Genomic DNA, 19,484 nt, shown 5'->3' with positions numbered 1-19,484 from the left:
CAGAATGGCTTACCTAGTCTGCCCTCTTCTTTCCTAGTGGACTTCTCAGGTATGGCTGAAGAGCAGGTCGTAGCCCACATAAACTGTTTGAAGGCCTGTGGGCCCCACCAGACCCTTCTTTCCCTTCATGTCATAGTGGCTGGTTTGTGATAGGATTGGTTGCAGGGCTGTATGTGTGTCTCGTTGTATTAACAGTTGTATTGTTGCCATCCGATAGGTGTGACTTGCCTTTATTTCATATGACGGGCAAGAGCCATTACGTGACAGGGAGGAGCCATGACGTGCATCTCTTCCAAATACTTCATTAAGAAATGTGTTCATAAAGAGGAAGTTATTTTGGTCTTTAACCTTTGCAGAGCCTCGATGAGGTTTGATCAGGCAGGAAAGCGACACAAAGGTCCCAACCACTTTGCAAACAAAGGTGTGATCAGTACACTTAAAGGCATGTCTTTAAGCACTGACTAAGGCAGCTGTTGTGCTAGGACGGAAGGCTGAAGATCAAAAGGAAACCTAAGAGGTGAAACACCTTTGGAGGGAAAAAAGGGAGTAAGTTGCTAGGGGCAGACCAGGGTGACGTCAGTGATCTGTTACTATATGTGATACAGGTCGAGGCAGAGAGGTTCTGTAAAAGAATCTGTAGGAATGTGGTTTTCTGGAGTCATGCCACAGGGACAGTTAAATATCTGGTGAGCTAAACATTTATGGAACCTGTTTTCCTCTGACATATTTTTGTTGTATGTAAAAGATAGCTCATATCTGGCTTTACAGAGGCTGTCTCAGCACTCTTGATAATCATTGTTGTTAATCTTAATAGAAACAGTCACAAAAGTCCTGCGCCCATGGTAATCCTACTGGGGTAAATCATAGTTGAGATAAAGGACTGCAGCCCAAAGCAGAGTCCAAGACAGTATGAACTATGTGAGTATGGGAGTATGTGTCACACACTGACACTCCATTTCAACTCATGATGACATTAAGCCCAGAATTGGCAGCAGTAACTGAGAAATTGAAAATACATATTTCATAGGGTTACCCCTGAAGGTGTTGCCATGGGAGTTACTAGGTGATCTGCAGTGTTGCCAACTCCTGTGATTTTATGATGAGTCATATGATAGCTGACATTTTCTTGAAGATCAAGCTCCTGGATTCCAGTGATTTATTTTCTTTTTGTCTTTTCATTTTGTAAGTTAGACTAATTCCAACCCTCCTGCTTATGGCCAAAGCTTCAAAACATGACTCAAATGCACTCTAAGAGTCCAGGCAGCAATAGCAAATAAAGGAGAACCCAGCAATTGGTTTTTGGTTGGGTCTTGGGTTTGTTTTTTTTTGTTCCTTTATTTCCATGATCTCTCTGGCTAGTCTTGTGATTTTGTAACTTATGATTTTTGAATCTTCGGGGTTGATTATGGTTCTGTCTTTTCTTTCTTGTATTACTGCACTGAACATAATCAGTATAATTAAGAATAACCATCAGGATATATTCAAGTCTTAAAAGCAAAGCTCAGATCACTCATTTTCCTTGACTCTTTCCCTCCTGCAGTTGAGGGAAAGAATGTGCTTTTGCATCATCACATCTCCACTTTCATGATGCTGGCAGTGTCCTCATCACTATCAAAGTTATGCTGTGGTTGTAGATTGTGTACTGGGGGGGTAGGCAAAATAGAAAAAAATGCTGTCTTTAGTACTGTTCCTGCAAAACCTGGTGTCTTTCTGTTGGATGAGAAGATAATACAGCCTGGGCATTCTTCACAGCTGCTACTGTGCTTTCCAGCCACTGAGACGTTATGTCATAGAGCTGTGCTCTTTGGGAGAACAAGGACAATCCCCTCCAAGGCTTTCTGATAAAGGCATCCTCCTCTTTGCAGATTTCCATGATGTAGTGAAGTCTTAAATTCAAGCCTCCACTATCAGGTAGAATTCTTTCACAGCAGCTGAGTAGTTGAGTTCCCATCCCAACATCTCCCTCAGCATTTTTTTTTTTTAAAGGGATGAGATCTGTCTGCTCAGCAGTGCTATTTTATATGTATACATGTGCCAGAGGCACTGGATGAGAGAAGAGAAATACAGTAACTCTTTTTACAAGATAGGAGTAAGAGAAATTGGCTGCTGTTTCTGAAGTGCATCCTAAGACATAAATAAAGTTTTCCAGTGTAGATATTCCCAAAAAGACAGCATGTTGGTTTGGGCTTTGTTTAAATGTTGTTGGCTTTTGAGAGTTTTGTAATGATACTGAAAAATAAGAGGAATGTAAACTATAGCCTGAGGCCTCAATGAAAGTTACACATCTACAAACAACAGACACAAAGCAAACAACTTCAAGACAGTCAGTAGATTTGGGTGAGGCATACTGTTTATAAGGTCCTGAGAAATCACAAAAAAGATGTGAACCATAGAGTAAAAATGTTGTCCTGCAACCCTGGCTCCACCAGAATCCCTGGAGTTGATATTTCCTATGGGCCTGCTCTGATGTCCCTTCCATAATATCCAGCCCACATGTTGGCTTGCATGGTCCATGCATTTTAACCACGGTGACTATCTATGCTGAACTGGTTGGTTGAAAGCTTCATAGCAAAGAAACCGCAGTCTTTTATTTGGAGCCCTCTCCATGGACAAGGAAGCAAGGAAAGCTAGAATTAGGCTTCCTGTAGAAGTCAAAATAAGAAAACTAACATTAGAGAGTAGATGGCAAAACTCACATTTTAGGAGACAAGCACACGTTTTAGGATGGTTTCCTTCAGATTTGCAAATCTGTGTTTTTTCTGTTGACTTTCCCATTATATCCACTTTTTTTTTCCATGCAAAATGAAAAGTTGCTTCTGTCCACAGTGTTCAAGTGACTTTGGTTGTCCAAATGGGACAAAACCTTGAGGAGCTGGCTCATGTGGTATGAAGTGCACAACAGGATAGTCAAGCATTTTTAGAGATGGACATTCAAGTGACTACAAAAAGAGGGGCAGTCTTGCTGGTTGTGAACCACTCACTGCTTGTGGACCCCTCAGGGAATGAGTGAATACACTTCCCTAAGGAAGAACCCTACCAACTTGTCATTCTCCAGGCAGGATTTTGTTGATTAGAGACAGGTCTGAGTTCACATGACTTGGAAGGAGACGAATCTTTCCTGGATTTCTAAGTCCTCAGAGTCTAATAGCAGGCTGTGATCAGAAGAGAGTGACGTTAAGGTTCACATCTGATTCCAGATTTAATCTCAGGCCCTTTGCAGAGGTTGATTTCAGCATCAGTCTGATAGGGGAAAGGCAAACTTGGCTTTAACCCGGGTAGTTTGGAACTAGTTGCGTTATCAGAGTGGGCAAAGCTGAGCTGTATTAATGAACAACACACCGAGACCTGCTAGTATTAAGAAAAGTAAACTGCAGTCTCACTTTAAATCAGATGCTGAAGCTTGGAAGAAAGTTTGTCCACCTGGGCAGTTTATCCAGTACCTTGAACTGCCAGAGGAATGAATAGAGAGGCACTGCACTGTTAGCCTCTATTACAAGAAGTTTTGGAAGAAAATTCAAGTGTAGTCAGTTCTGGAAGTCCTAAAACCCCATTAGCTTTTGCCATTAATTTAACCTGTTCAGAAATTAGCTGGGCCTAACTACCCAGCCTTTTGCTAGTAATTGAACTAAGGCCTACCACTGTAACTTAGAAACTTAGGGTTTGTGACCTTCCAGTGGATTGCTGCGTTCCAGAGAGTTTGTTTTTTTTGTTTGGGTTTTTTTGTTTGTTTTTTTGTTTGTTTGTTTGATTGTTTGTTTGTTTTTTAAATCAAGTTGCTTGGATTGGAGATCCCTCCTTGGAAGAGGTCCAAACATATTTTCATATGTTTGTTCCAGTGGGTGAGTCTTGGCAGAACCTGGCATGGCTGGGGACGGCACAGGAATGAGCCAGGACCCGCCTTCATGTGGCTTTTGGCCCCAGTGCTGTGGGCACTAGAGAGGACTGAGTCGTGTCTGTGGCACCCATCGCGACACAGCTGCCCAGTGAAACACAGAGCCATGTGAGCTCAGAGCTGAAAGCAGTGTAGATGCAGCTAAAGTCTTTGCAGTCTGAGCAGCAGATGTCTTTCCCCTGTGCTTGGTTGTGAGTCGCTTGGCACCCTGCCACGGGTTTCCTGTGTGAACTTGGGTGAGTCACTTCATCTCTCCCTTGATACTTGTCTGTATTGTTCATCCAGGCTTTTTAGGCCCATAGATTCTCTCTTAGTGGGTAGAGGGACAGTCCCTCATTATCACGTTGTTTTTGTCATTACTGGAACCCAGATAAATCAATACAGCTGTTAGTTTCTCTTCAATATGTGGTAAATAAGAGGTACCATCTAGAAGAGAGGACCAATTTGCCATAATGATGCTTATATTAACATGTATTTTATAGAACACTAGATTCAAGACCTTTTGAGTTCCTACCACACCTGCTTCAATGAGGCTTTGTTCTTCTGCGTAGCTTTTGGGAGTTCTTGCAACACAAATAATTAAGAACAAGAAATGTTTACCTAGGGCTTAAAATTCAGCCAGCCCGTAACATACTGCCAGCATTCTCCACCCGAGTAAGTACTCCCAGTGAGCTCATCATAACCCTCCCCTCTGTGTAGGAGCTTCTTCTATACCATTAAAATCATTGGGAGTTTTGCCACTGATTACAATGGCAGTAAGATCAGAGACCTTAGGTCAGTACCAGAGCATGCAAGTGAGGAGAAGGATGTGTGATTTGGATGAAGAGGGAAGGCTTTTCTCTCAGTCCCTCACAGTGGCTCAGAAATCCATTGAAAATGTTAGCAAGAGGCTTTTTTATTTCCTTCTGGAAAAAGCATGCATATTTAATTCCTGTAATAAAATATTCTAATGGTAGCAAATAGTGAAGTTCTAGAAGGAAAAAATTGATTTCTCAGCTAATGGAGGAGAGAGGGGGAAATTACAAATCCCTGGTAGCCTGTTACCGGTTGACTAGCGACATTTGGCCACAGAGAGCAATATGAACATAGTTTTAACATGCATGTGGCTACAAGAGAAGGGCTGTGCTATATGAAGCCCGGTATCTCCTTAAAGTGGTTCAACCTACTTTTCCAAATATATTACAAAGTGAGTCAGACTGAAACTGTTGTAGATAGTCTGCTCCACTTCAGATAGTTGCATATTCATTTTAGCTTTAGAAAAAAGTTTATGTTGGCGTTTTCTGTTGCTTGTAGTCACGCTGGCTTTTCGAAATACTTTTTGAACTAAAAATATGTTTCCTAAAATTCATACACTGGGACAAAAAAAATCTCTTCCCTTACTGCTGCCACACTGAAGCAGATGGTGAAGACTAAGAGTCGGAACCAGTAAGCAAGTAATTCTTCAATACCTGAGTGCAGAAATGTAGCTGTTGGGTCAAAGTAGACTTCTATGAGACAGACTGTCATTGCAAGTTAGTTTGAGTTCAAGTCCCCTTGAGTTAGCCCAGGAAGACTCCAGTAGCAGATTACATGAGCTGCACAGATGCCCTGTTGCATTTCCAGCTTGAGTTTCACCCACAACCTCTGGCAGACTATCTACCTTAAGTTAAAAGTAAGTTCCAGCTCTGTGTTTTTCTGTGTGAACAGTAATCAGTTTAGGGATGACGCCTAGATTATGCCTCAGGGTAGTAAAGACAAACTTGTAAAATTCGTCGTGATCCATGTCATAATGATGTCACCCACCTAACGTGCATTCCCACTATGGTATCCACAGTTACTTTGGCACACAGACCATGATGTAATATATTGTACCTGAGGGACAGATATGCTGCCTGTGAAAAATGCAAATGGGTGACTGCAGAGTAGTTATTTCAGTGCAAACTGGACTCAGAATAAGCTTGATTCTGCAAATTACAAAGCAATGTTTGCTCCCTCTGAAGTCAATGGAAGTTGATTTTACTTTTCAAATTCAGTTTGATTAACCTGGTCTTGACACTGTGGCACTCGCCCTGTTGTAAAGAAAATTGGGAGCTGTGAAAGATCAAAGATTTTCTAATTTAAGGTGGGAGGGAGTGCTTGCTGCTGATGAAAACCTTATCTTGATAATGAGCAATAACGCAATGTGATAATTACCATTATTGAGTTTCCTTCTCTTTTTTTTTTTTTTTCTTAAGCTGAAATTATGTCACCTGTAGACAGAAATAAGGCAAATGGATTGCAAATCCCAAACCTATGCAAATTCTGTGACATTAAAGTAACAACCTGCTCAAACCAACATCAGTGCAAGAGCAACTGCAACATCACTGCTATCTGTGAGAAGAATAGTGAAGTCTGCGTCGCTATATGGTAAGTTATTTCTTCATACAGGTGGGGAGGGGAGCACGCCCTCATTCATCATTACTTAGTACTTTCCTCGATTGCTCTGATATTCAGAATGTCCCTGCTACTTCACCAGGCTTTGCACTCTCACTTCCAACTCATATCTCTGCTCAGCATACTGAGAGTTGCTTGAGGTTAACAACAATTCTGATATGAAATGTTCTGGGGATTTTTTTATTCTAAAGCAGTTCTGTTCCAGCTTATGCTGTTATTGGAAAAGAGGCATGTTTTTGCTCAAACCATTAAGCTGCATCCACCCACAGCCCTTAGAGTAGAAACAGATTTGAGACTCGGAGAGGATTGTGGTGGCATTTACTGAAGAAAGGCAATTCTCCCTCAGGTTTCAAAGTGAACTAGATCATGTAGATCTATCACAAGAGGCTTATTTACCATGTATAGGTAGAAATACTTTCTCTTAATGGTAGAAAAATCTTCTGTGTATGTAGTGACTCTGATGTAAGTGAGGTGCTTTTTATATAGCGTATGTCTAGGTTCAAAGAAATGAAGAGTATATGAAAATGAGTTGTAACACTTTTTAGGATTTGTTGACTCTAAACTTGCATTCCAGTCTAAAAACGGGAGTTTTGCCCTTCCATAAATGGTAAACCAATCCTACCAAAGAAAACCAGAAACACTTTTAATGAGTTCATAAGTGGACAAAAGGAACAGAGCTATTTGCAACATTGCTGCTGATTTAGGAACATAATTAGAACCACTTACAGAAAGACGTTGTTAATTCATTTATTGAGGGATTAGTTGTGTCTGTTGACTTGAAGAGATGTTCAGCATAATTGGAAGTAGACACTTGAAATGCAGGATCAGTCCAGTGTGCTGTTCCATATTTGTCCTGTGCTCCTTTAGTAAGTGGTCAGTGTCTATTATTGCCATACAAAGTGGCTGTAGTGCAATTTAAGATATATTATGGATTTTTCATGCCAATTTATCCAAAAGGCAAATGAGTTGAGAACTGTATTTAAAGTACTCTTTGCCTCTGAGTCTTGTGTCAATGAAATGAAATCTGTGGACCAGGACAAAACACAGGAATATGGTCCAGATTATCAGATGTAAATATTTCCCTAACAGAGAGGCAACTCTAGCTTGCACCAGTTCTATGGTTGGTATTGGTTTTATTTACAAAAAAAAAAAAAAATTGTAAGGATAACTCCTTCAGTGCAGAAAGTAGGTTTCAAAAGCAAAATGAAAAGGCCAACTCACTAGAAATTCCTCTGATTTTGAGGAAATAATTCAGTTTCTATCATAATTTCCCACAGATTTTTACTGTCTGCACAGTGACCACAAAAACCAAAAGTATATTCTGAAGTTCACGGTGGTTCATTGAGCATTAGCTTGAATAATTTTGGGTGAGATTTTCAAAGGCACTCATTGGAGCTTAGTGGTAATATGATACAGGAATAGCTGTGCCATTGTACAGATGCTCCCATGTGAGGAGCCCAGACACAGCCAAATTTACCCCATTCAGGAAAGCCAGAGAAGAACATATGATACTCTTCAAATCCCATTTGAGTTCTCAAAAGAGCAAATTTTGGGCAGGCGCAGTCCTGTCTGCTCCCTTTGTAAAATATTCCTTCCTTGATTTCAATTTTCTCCTTTTCATTTTTAGGAGACAGAATGATGAAAATGTGACATTAGAAACAATATGCCATGATCCCCAGGAAACACTGTATGGTCACATGTTGGATGACTCCAGCTCAGAACAGTGTTCGATGAGGGAAAAGAAGGAAGATGGGGGACTGATGTTCATGTGTTCCTGTACAGGTGAAGAATGCAATGATATACTCATTTTTCCATCAGGTAGGTTTGATAATTTACACTGCATTCCTAGGCTATACCTCGCAAGTAATATTAACTGTGTCATACCAGTGGACTTTGGAATCATATTTTGTGGAGGAAAACTTCTAGTGGCAGAAGACATTTTGGTCTCTTCCAAGTCTTGTAAAATCTCAACCTTTCTTTTCTGTGTTCAGAGGGTATTTCTTCCTGCCAGGCTGTCCTCCTTTTGAAGTAAGTCTAATACTCAGCTCAAGACATTGCACTTAAAAGTTGATGAAAATAAAGATGAAAGCAAGATGTTTAGAGTTGTTCTGTTGACACCAAAATGCAGCATATGCCAATTACATTATAAAACATAAACAAGAGGCAAAGGCCGTATTTAAGGTTTTGCCTCTTTTAAAAGGCTGTATTGCCATAGTGTGGCATCTGTATATAGAGATACTACTGAGTAACTCGATAGGATGTGAGTTTAAAGTCATCTTCTCTGTTGTAACTGACCATCTGCACTTGTTCTGTGGTGGGCGTGAAGTAGCTAGAAGGTTCCTTCACTGATGGATATGCTACCTCATGCTTACTACGGCACAAGGACGTGTATGTGAATTCAGTTAAACCAGTGAAATCTGAGTGTAGACCAAATCACAGGTGCATAACCTGTCCCCATTCTACTTCATGAATGCCTATGTAGGCCACTGCAAATACAGTAAAGGCAGTGCAGCTGTGTACAGTGCTGGTGAACCTCATGCTGCACACGCAAATGTGTATGTGTGCACACACACACCTCACTTTATTTTCTCCTACCTACTGGATCCTACTGTTAAAAGAGCCCAAGCATTCCCGCACCATCCAGGGAGTCGCACACACACCGCACGAGACTTTAACTGCTAGGACCGGAGTCCCTTCGCAGTGGGCAGCTCCCTTGAGCTGACGGGTGCCCCTTTTTGACTCCTCAGTCACACACACACACGCTCACCCTCGGGTGCTTTCTCTCCCCTCAGGCTCGACCCTAGGTTTCCCCGAAGCAGAGTCTCCGACGTGACATACGCCAGGCAAATTTATGGAGTGGTACAGTGGTGAAGAGCAGCTCGAGCTGGGTGCCTCCAGAGAGGGACCCCAAAAAAGAAATCCCTGGGCAATTATACCCTTACAGTTTATGTTCCCCTCCCCTCATGCGACGGTTCAGTCCAATAATAATATCTGAGTCTGGGGTCTTCTTGTTCCTTATTGGATCCTTTCCCTGTCTCCAGGCAGGACATTCCTTATCTTAATAGTTGCAGCTTCTGCCGATGGCTGTGGCTACTTTATCTTTCTGGTTTGCACCTGTTTCAGGGCCTTCCTTCATGTAGCTAGGTAAGAGTTCAGCATATGGTCAGTGTACCTAGGTGAAAGTCCACAGCTTGCAGTCTAAGGCTTCAACAGGCCTTGCTCCTAACGCTATGCATTGGATTCTGTTTGAGCCAGAAAGTGACTTCAAGAACACCACAATGATTCTTTTACTGAGACTAAGTCAGGTCTCTCGCAGGCGAGTGTGAGGCCTCCTGTGGAGAACATTGTGTGCACACACTTCTAAATGAGTATGGCACACAGAACCCATCCTTATCACCTGTAAGTTCCTCAGAAAAGGATATAACCAAATCCTCATTATCTGAGATAACAAAGGGTTGGAATTGTGTTTCCACTCCTGGGAAACATGGTGCGTGACTGCACTGAGGTGGACAACTATGTGAGTGGCTTCTGGATCTCACTTCCAAATTAGCCAATTAGCCAAGAGCAAGCTTGATTTGAAACCAGACAGCCTGACTGCTGATCCATGGTTGTATGACCAACCCTTACTTGGGTGGGCTTTAAAGGAGTTGGAGTAAATGCTGGCATTGATGTGAGCACAGGTGGTAGACCCAGGACCTAATTCTAAGAGATTGCCTTGATTTTATCGATGAGAATGTGTTCTCAGTGAAAAGATCTTACTGTGTCGGCTGTCTAGAGTTTTTATACAAAGCGAACCACGCCCTTGTGGATTTTGGCTAATTTGTTATAAGTTAGTCACGTTATAGCTGTTTCTCCTGGAGCTATGTAGCTGAATACAATCGCTCTGACAAATGTGTGTCTTCTGTGTGTATGTTTATGAAAACTGTTCTATAAATTCAACACCAACTGCCTTCGTTCCCATCAACTCTGCAGCCCCCCTCGCACTTCCCGAGCAGCCTAAAAGGAGCTGTAGTACAGATTAAAACCCAGTCTTTTTACCCTAATTCCTTTCACTGTTCGGAGTGGAGCTTTTCCTTCTAGGTCATGTGCTGTAAGCACTCTAGGTGACTCATAAAACTGTGCCCTGCATTCACATGTAGGAAGTGAATAACTACAGATAAAAATTAATGTAAAACTTCAGTTTGTAATATTTCCAGTTCATTCACAAACACAAGCATTAACTCCAGTTGGGAGGGGCGGGGAGAATTGAGGCTTTGTCATTCCTTTTTTATTGTCGTGGATTAGTGTTTCTTTTAAATGAAAACAGCCCCTTTGGGTTGCTTGCCTGGTTAGCCATGGCAGGAAGACAAACGATTTTTACAGTATCAGACATGCGGTTTCCTGTCTGTGTTTAACTTTGAGCAGAACATCACAGCCAGCTGGTCCACGGCTCCTCCAGACAACTAGATAATAGCCTGTAATAATTTTGCCTTTGGAATGACTGTCATCCAGATCTATTCTGTACATTGTTCCTGCCTTTTTTCTCTCTACATTTCTTGTACACCAGAGCACGGATTTTTGCAGTGTTTTTGCACGTCCTATAGTTTTAGAGAGTGGACAAAAGCTAGAAAGCCTGATCAAAAAGTGATTGTACTCATTTATTAGCAGAAACTGAGACAATAAAAAAGATTGTAATTTTTCACCTGATAATCACAGCCTTTCCTTTCAAACTATTGCTATAAATGATCAGTATTCTAGCTTTTCTTCCTCCTGGGTGCACACTTAAGATAGACCAGATTTAGTTTGTTCTGGGTGTTTCTGAGGTAAGAAAGAAAATTGTGGGTAAGGCAACAAGTTCTAATTTCCACCAGAGGTTAGTCACTGCATTTCAGTGATTCACAGCTGAGCTGTTATTGCTCTTAGAAGAATTGGTTTATAGCACTGTTGGCTTGTATCAGTCTTGACTGTGAAGGGTAAACCTCCCGACTTCATTTTTAGACACAAACATCTAAAGGTTTTGAGTAGTGAGAGGTGTTGTGACTCACCCAAGTGTGGCTTTGGAAGTGTTTGAAGTAGTTACATCCAAATCAAATGCCTGTTTCTTGTATTGACTTTCATTTAAATTGCCAATCTGCAAAATAAGCAAGACACAGTCAAGCATGTGCCTAAACATGCCTGTAGTTCTGCTGTGTCAGGGGGCTTCTGACCCTGATTCAGATCCCTGGCATTTCAGGCCACGGGCAGCTGGTGGAAAATACTGTGCGCAGAATCACTCCAAACAATGTTCTGTAGTTCTTGGAGAAATAATATACAGGAGACAGGTAGCCATTGCAAATCTGACTACTCTGTGTTTATTTTTTAATTCCTCTCTTTTTTGCCAAACAAAATTGTGGGTGACTGGCAAGCAGCTTTGGTGGAAAAATGCTTCTCACAGCAAAACTCAATGCCAGTCTGTTTTAATTATTATTTATTCAAATGTCTAATGTCAGTGTTACCAGAAGGCAAAGCCAATGACCAAAACCACTGGAAAAGATTAGCCAAAATCAGGCGGGAAAAAGGCCCTGTCTGGCTAGAAGTTGGCTAGATGGCAGACAGGGGCCTAGTCCTGCTGTCATGGAAAAGATGAGTACAGGACTGGACTACCAGGGTTTTTTCCTCTCTGATGTCTAGTTGTGTCTGATGGATCTTCTGCATCTTGCTTTGCCTTCTTGTGTTTTGACCTGTTGTGATGAACCAGGTCTGTCTGTAGCTGTTTGCACAGTTCCAAGCCTCCCTTGGTGTTTGGGCAGCTTTGTTCCTCAGTCTTCCCTTCGCCACACCATCTCACAACCTCTGTTCATCAGCCAGCGCAAGCATGACAAATGCCTAACAAAGTTCTTCTTTATTAACAATCCTAAGCTATGTGGCTGAGGTCAAGGCTTGTTTACCCAAAGGGACCAAGTAGGACTGTGCTCTTTCCAGCCTCACATCTGACCCGTTCTCTGTGGGCAGATGACCAGGCACTCATTGTAGCTGAGCAAATGGAATACCTGCACGTTACTCAGTGCATGACCTACCTGCTATGCAGTGCAACTTCTCCCTGTTGTGCAGGCTCATTCAGACACATTCATTCAGTGGCATGCAAAAGGGTGACCCCAGCACTGGAGACTGCAGACAGGAAAACAAATCCTTTAAGTACTGTTGGCGTTATATATGCAGTTGTTATCCCGGACATCGAGTTCAAATCGGAGCAAAAATGCAGAGATCTCAAAATGTGGAAACAGGATTTACAGACCTGTAGCCTAGCCCTATTTGGTTTAGAGTCATTCTAATAATTTACATGGCGATCATTTTTCATCCTCACCTGTCTTGCCATGCTATGCAGATCTCCATGTAGTTTGCAACTGAGGTGCCTGTTGGATTGTTCAGGTAGTCTCTGTTCATTTCTCACGTACTGCAAGATGAGGTCATTACTTTTGACATTCCCGCTCCACCCGGTCGTAATATGGGAGAAACCTTTAGCAGCAACAATGTATACAAGTTTTAATGATTATCAGAATCATCCAGACAGTTGCCTTGAAATATCAGAACTTTAGTGATAGAGACGACTGACACGTCAGGAAGAGTTTATGCGAATAATGAAGCTAATTGGGGAAGTGTGTCAGAGGAGGGGAGGGTGTTGTGCTGCTAACAATCTTCACATTGATCATGGTTTTACTAAGTTTGCTAATTGAGAGTGTACGAGACGTAAGTATTTGATTAATCAATTGTGGCTGAGTCATTTGCCCGAACGAATTACAGCCTATGGATTTGCAGTGTGTCAAGTGCTGTGATTGCTCACTGTGTACAGTTGTTACCTGGGAGACCTGGTATTGTTCTGCCGCCTGAACCGCCGCAAGCATGCCTGCGTAATGCCGTGTCCTGTGCCCAGGTTGCAGGAGATCTGCATAATGTTTTAGAATTTCCTTAACTTGGTATCTCTCGCTTGTCTCTAACATGTTGCCCCTGTCTTTTCCTTTCTTTCTCTCCTTTTCCTCTCCTTACTAGAGTCAAAGCGTTAGTGATTTTACTTGACTACATAGGAGGATCTCAGACTTAAAAGCAGACTTAAGACCTGTGCACAAACAGCCGCCAGGCCATAAATACTCATGTGATGAGTTGTCCAGTGCTCAAGGAACAGCAGAAGGGAGATGATTACAGCTGGACTGCTTCCAAGTGGATTTTAACAAAGGCTTTCATTAATCTGTTTTTCTGTTATCCAAGTAACATGTTCAGAAGGTAACTGTCTTCCAGCTGCCCTATAAAAGAGGTCAGTAGCATTACATAACGTTGCACAGAGCCTCTCACCGCTTGTATATTGGCGTTGTTCTCTATGTTTCCTCTTAGGTATTTGCAGCCACAGAGTCCCACCCAATGCCTGCAGCTGCATGTAACCAAAGGACAGGCTAATACTGAACATCTGATTCACTTAGTGGGATAGAAAGGAAATAAAATGGAAAGAGGCAAAAGAAGCCAAAATTTTGTTTTGCTCTGTATTATTTATATTGTTTGCTTCCTAGGAAAATAACCATGCAGAGCTCAGTTACAGCTTTGTGTAAAAACAAACTAGGCAGAGCTCTTCCAGTCTGGTTGGCATATTTGTTACAATTTGCATCACTTGAGAGCTTAATAAGTGTGGGAATGTGGCCAACCTTTTATCAGGTTGTCATGGAAGAGACTTTAATAATTACAGACAGAAACAAACTGTAACTAACACTGGCAACATAATATTTTGGGAAAGGTTGGAGGGGTGAAACTCAGGCTGAGAATAAAAATAGTGGTTAATGTGTGGCATCTGTTGGAACATATTGAAACTGGAGAGATTGATTTGTTCCAGAAAACCACCAGCAAACAGCAGCAGACACTGAGTTGTATAACTGAGGCATGTATCACAGAAACACAGTCACATCATGTAAAGTTAGAGTACGTCGGCTTTCATATCACTGATTAGGAAAGCTCAGCTACAAAAGTCAAAATGTGTGAGAAATGCCATGTACACACAGTGAAGTGACCTGTTAGAACAGGAGAGATAAGAAGGGAATGCATCCAGGGGTGGGAGATTTTAAACAAATGGGTGCTCTGCCAGCAAACCAAGGAATTATACTTTCTAGCCAGGAGTGAGGGAACAAAACAGCAACAAACTATTTGTTCTGTCTTAGAGCTTAAGAGTTTCTTAAACCTCCTGGGTGCTGAATAGCATACTTGGCAATCAGTTGAAAAATGAAATTCTGCTTACAATAGATAAAATATCCATTACATCATTGCTGCCCAGCCTTTTCACTGAAGCAAGCCACGCAGAGGCGATCAAGTTGCCTGCCTCCCGCCCCCGTGACTAAGATGCAGCCGTTCCCATCAGGTGACGGATGCATATGCATGACTCTTCCCACATGTAACCCGTATAACTGGGTCACATAACTGGGGATTTTCCCTGGGCATAACAGAGATATCTTGAGTCCCGATCAGCCGATCATGAGTAGTCATGTGCCAAGGGCAAAGCTGCTGGCCCCCAGGGGAGAGCAGCAGCGAGTGTGCCACAGCTCTCCAAAACTGCTCATACCTTTGCCTTGCTACCTCTCAGGAAAAGAGGTAGGTGGTGGTGCTGGGCAATGGCCTGCATTAAGTGCTCTAAAGGCTGGGTCTGGTTTGCCAGCCGTATGTTGACTGTAGAGCAACATTCAGACTGGCAAATAACCAAAAGGTCAAGTGCGTGAGTTCTCACACCTTTGAGCAAACATCCTTAGGGCCCAAATTCTGAGCCATGAGGATGGCAGTGCTTTAGAAAGACAGCTTTAGAAACAGGCTCTAGAGGTGGCTTTACCTTGTCGCTTCCACTATCTTTGAGCACCTATAGCAGGCCAGGTAGACCTGCCAGCTACTTGTGCTAGTGTCTCTCCAGGAGGCTGCTTCAGCAGATACTGTGTTTTGAATACCCTGGCAATATCCTCTTTAGACTAAAAGATGAAGATGTACAGCTCAAATGCAAGTTATTGGCCTTGTCTCGTGCTTTAATCCCAGCTGGCAACTAAGCACCACGCAGCCACTCGCTCACTCCCACTGCAGTGGGAATAGGGAGAGAATCGGAAGAGTAAAAATGAGAAAACTCGTGGGTTGAGATAAAGACAGTTTAATAAGTAAAGCAAAAGCTGTGCACGCAAGCAAAGCAAAACACGGAATTCATTCACTACTTCCCATCGGCAAGCAGGTGTTCAGCCATCTCCAGGAAAGCAGGGCTCCATCACGTGTAACAGTTACTTGGGAAGACAAACGCCATCAGTCTGAGCGTCCCCCCCTTCCTTCTTCTTCCCCCAGCTTTATATGCTGAGCATGATGTCATATGGTGTGGAATAGCCCTTTGGCCAGTTGGGGTCAACTGTCCCAGCTGTGTCCCCCCTCAACTTCTTGTGCGCTCCCAGCCTACTCACTGGTGGGGTGGTGTGAGGAGCAGAAAAGGCCTTGACTCTGTGTAAGCACTGCTCAGCAATAATGAAAACATCCCTGTATTATCAACAACTGTTTTCAGCACAAATCCAAAACATAGCCCCATACTAGCTGCTGTGAAGAAAATTAACTCTATCCCAGCCAAAACCAGCACACCTTGACAGACTTGGTTTACCTAGTCCAAAAAAAACTCCTGTCAAATTCAGGAACTGGCTGCAGGAATTTAACTTTCAGGGAAGTCTAGAAGAAATGTCAGGGTCTGTTTTCCACTGGATAACAAGATAGAGGCCATTCTGGTTTTAAAATCTACTAATCTCTGTCTTCTGCCATCAGATGGTTCAGCATAGAGCTGAGGGAGGGGTGGAACTGATTTCCTGCCCCACAAAACTATTAAAATGAAAAAAAAATCTTCATCTCCAGCAAGGATGGAAAATTATAATGTTTCCAAGAAACTATCAAGATAAAAAAATGCAGGTTAGTTTGAGGTGCAGCATTTGAGTTTGATTATTTCCAAGTATTTTGTGTCAGGCTCAACAATTTCCCTAAGGAAATAGTGCTCCCCCCAATAAAAAAGGTCCCCACACCCATCCACAAAGTCCAAAAAACAATGCCTGTAAATTTAGCAGAAGTTTTTAAACATAAAAATTTTATCAACTTTCAGACCACTTTTGTCCTCAAGATAGGGGTTTCAGGGAAAAGTGCAGGAATGTCAGAAGCAGAGTTTCTGTTTTGAAAATCAACATTTCCCATCTAAAAATGTTTTGCTGGAGATTTCCAAGCCATTTTAATTCTAAAAAGACCAAAATCGGGAAGCTACATGAGACATTGACCTACAGAATTTCATGGTCACTTGAGAATTCTTCAATAGAGATCAACTAAGTTACCCCAAACAGCTGCTCAGAGTGGAACTTCATTTCACTGAAAATGAAACATTTTAGGGAATTAGTTTTTATCCAGAAAGTAGCGCTAAAGAGACGGGCAGAGTTTTACATATTTTATTGCCTAGGGTCTTGCCCAGAAATTGGTACACACGTAAGGCTCAAACTCACATTTCCCTGATTCAAAGTAATCAGAGATGAAAAACTCTTCCCTGAACCAAACAGAGCAGGACTTGAACTTGGAGCTCCCATACCCCAGACTAGTCCCCTCACTGGTGGGGATTCAGCACTCACATCTCTTGCCAAATGGCAACATTTGAACAGAATTCTGTTTATGCAAAAAACATTCAAAAAATGTTAGTTTTCATTCCAGTGTGGAATTGAAACCGAACTTTGAAACCTCAGAACTGCTGCAAAACAGAGTCGTCCTCCAGTCAGCTCAAAGGGCTGCTTTGTGTCTCAGGAGCTTGCAAAATAACTAGATCACAGTCCCAGGTCTGGGCCCATATTTTGTGACTGTGTGTTTCTGGGGGTTTTTAAGACACTAGACAAGCATCAGTGTCGATACGTTTAACTTGAGTTCTGCCAATATCGAATATATTCTCGCCCTCCTGTGTGGCTTTGACTAGCAGTTGAATAGGCAGCAACCTTAGAACTCACACAAGCAGCAAACAGCACTGAAGTAGTTCTGTCAGGAGTGGCTGTGCATTTCTGCTGCCCTGTGCATTAAAGTGCGGGTCCTAATTTTCTTGCCACTGTTTTATTTCTTGTTTCCAAAGTTCAGTGACAGCGAAGCGCAGTCAAAGGCACCCAGTCAAACCTAAAGAATTTGCAGGCAAAGCACTGTTGTGCTTTGAAGCTTCCTGACTGAACAGGGGCTGTACAGCCTTTCCATTTTCCTTGGCACCTGAGCCCTATTCCCTAAAGGCTTGGGTAGTGTTAAGGGTTGTGCAGATGGCTTGTGCTTAGTTTAAACCGCAGACAGGAAGCTTTCTTTTAGCTCAACTTCTCTATTGTTATGCTATATTAATAGGTTCTTTTGAAGCTTAAGAAAGGACTGATCTGCCTAAATAATAGTTCTGGGTGGGGAAAGTTATTTAGGAGCATGTTTGCAAAACCTGAAAGGCTGTTTCATTTAACCATTTCCTTGCCTGCCTGTGCAGCCAGCTTTTGCTCATTCTGGTGCTCAGAAAGAGGAAGCTGCACTTCCATTTTTGAAATTATGGGGTTTGAGTCATAGGTATTTATTTATAAGCAAATGAACATATTTATTCTTAGATTCCTGTAGTCAAGCCAGAAAATGTTGGCTAGCCACTATGCAAACATACAGATATGCTCTGAATTTTGATCCTGCCCTGTCTTTGTACACAGATTCAACAGAGAAGTACCCCAACTTTAGCTTGTGCTGGAAGGGCTGATTTTGTTCTGCTCATATCAGCAGTCAAAGTCAAACGCAGTTCCAAAAGTGCCTTGCTCTGACCAGCCCTCAGTGCCACCAGCTTTTTGCCCTTTAACTCTGCTGGCAAGCAGCTTAGTCCCCTTCTTTTAAGCTCAGGGTTCAGCCTTGTCAGTACTGACTCCCAGTTCTCCCTGTTGGGTGCTCATTCTTGCACTTCCCAAGCCTTGAGTGGGACTTGTCTAGTGTCTTAAAAACTGAAAATGAGCACGCCATTTGTCCCTGCTGCTTCAGGTGGGGATGTGCAGCCATATACTTTTCAGCCCCTGCCTCCCTACTTCCTCCAAGGGACGGTGCTGAAGCGGATGTGTCACTCTGCAGCAGGGGTGCAGGATGATACAGTGCTCAGGGGAAGTGGCCAAAGTGCTCAGCTTCTGCTTTGATTAAAAAAATTTTTTCATTCTTTTTCAAGTGACATTTGCAACATCAACAGTTTCTTCTACCCAGAAATTCCCCTGCACCGCAAGCAGAGCTTTCTCTCGTGCAAAAAGAGGAAGAGCCAAAGGGGCTGTGAAGTCTGCCGGAGACTTCTCAGCTCTAGGCCAAAATAATACAGCCTGCTCTAGGGCATTATAGGAATGACTGGAGACCCTCAGACAGGTAGCCGTAACAGTCAAGGAGCAGCGGCTTTGGGTGAGTGTCTTCTCAGTTAGAGCTGAATATGTACCCAACTACCTCCTACTGCTTGGACTCATGGGGAGAAATTGGAAAAAGAGAACTAATACATCTTGGGTTTTTTCTCCCTCATTTAGAAAGACGTTTGTATTTCAAATATCTAGGCTACATATTGCAGCTCTGTGGCAAAGAAAAAGGGCTTAAAGGCCCTAAAGAGGCATGTTCATCTTTGTTAAAAGTATACCGTATGATATAGATGACATATTACTTAGTTCCAAGAACAAAGTCCAAACTTCAAGCATGCTTTTCTGTGGTCAAGAAAAAAACCAAAACAGAACCCCAAACGTTCATCAAAACTATTTTATCTGATTGTTACAGATCATAGTTGCGTTCATGTAGTTGTGGCCTGCTTGCAGCCAAAACTCCAAAACAGCCACCCCACAACGTAGTCAGTTCTCCTCCACTGGGGTGTTTCCCAAGTTCTTTATAAAGCAGATTTTCTGAGAGTGAAGAATGCACATGGGAATAAGCAATGCAAATCTTCTGTTTACTGACAGTGACATTGGACTTCTTACATATATTCCTCCAGTAAGGGCCATAAAAGAACAGTTTTTTTTTCCCCTCTTCAACATGTTGAGAAGCAGAAAGGGTGCCTGTAATCTGTGATGAACTTTTAAGTATTTTTTTCCTTTAAAAGTTAAAAAAGTTTAAAATTTACTAACATTTTGTTGCCAAGGGAAATCACTTGACAATAAGGACTTGTGGTTTGCATAGGTATGGAAGAAGGGATTGGCTT

At 42.3% G+C, this 19,484-nt stretch overlaps 1 protein-coding gene across 2 annotated transcripts in view; it reads left to right on the top strand.

Annotated features, from left to right (window-relative positions):
- Positions 1-19,484, top strand: part of TGFBR2 (transforming growth factor beta receptor 2) — a 62,029-nt gene that overhangs the window by 21,560 nt on the left and 20,985 nt on the right. For both annotated transcript variants that reach the window (XM_087770822.1, XM_087770832.1), the window contains exons 2-3: positions 6,106-6,277; positions 7,932-8,122. In XM_087770822.1, coding sequence (XP_087626948.1) covers positions 6,106-6,277; positions 7,932-8,122 — 363 coding nt within the window. The remainder of the gene's footprint in view (positions 1-6,105; positions 6,278-7,931; positions 8,123-19,484) is intronic.

This window comes from Nipponia nippon, unplaced genomic scaffold (genome assembly GCF_047370975.1).
Source record: "Nipponia nippon isolate SJK-2023a ecotype South Korea unplaced genomic scaffold, ASM4737097v1 scaffold_1, whole genome shotgun sequence".
Classification (NCBI taxonomy): Eukaryota; Metazoa; Chordata; class Aves; order Pelecaniformes; family Threskiornithidae; genus Nipponia; species Nipponia nippon.
Note: the sequence above shows the minus strand (reverse complement) of the source record. Positions and strands in the feature narration are given on the sequence as shown.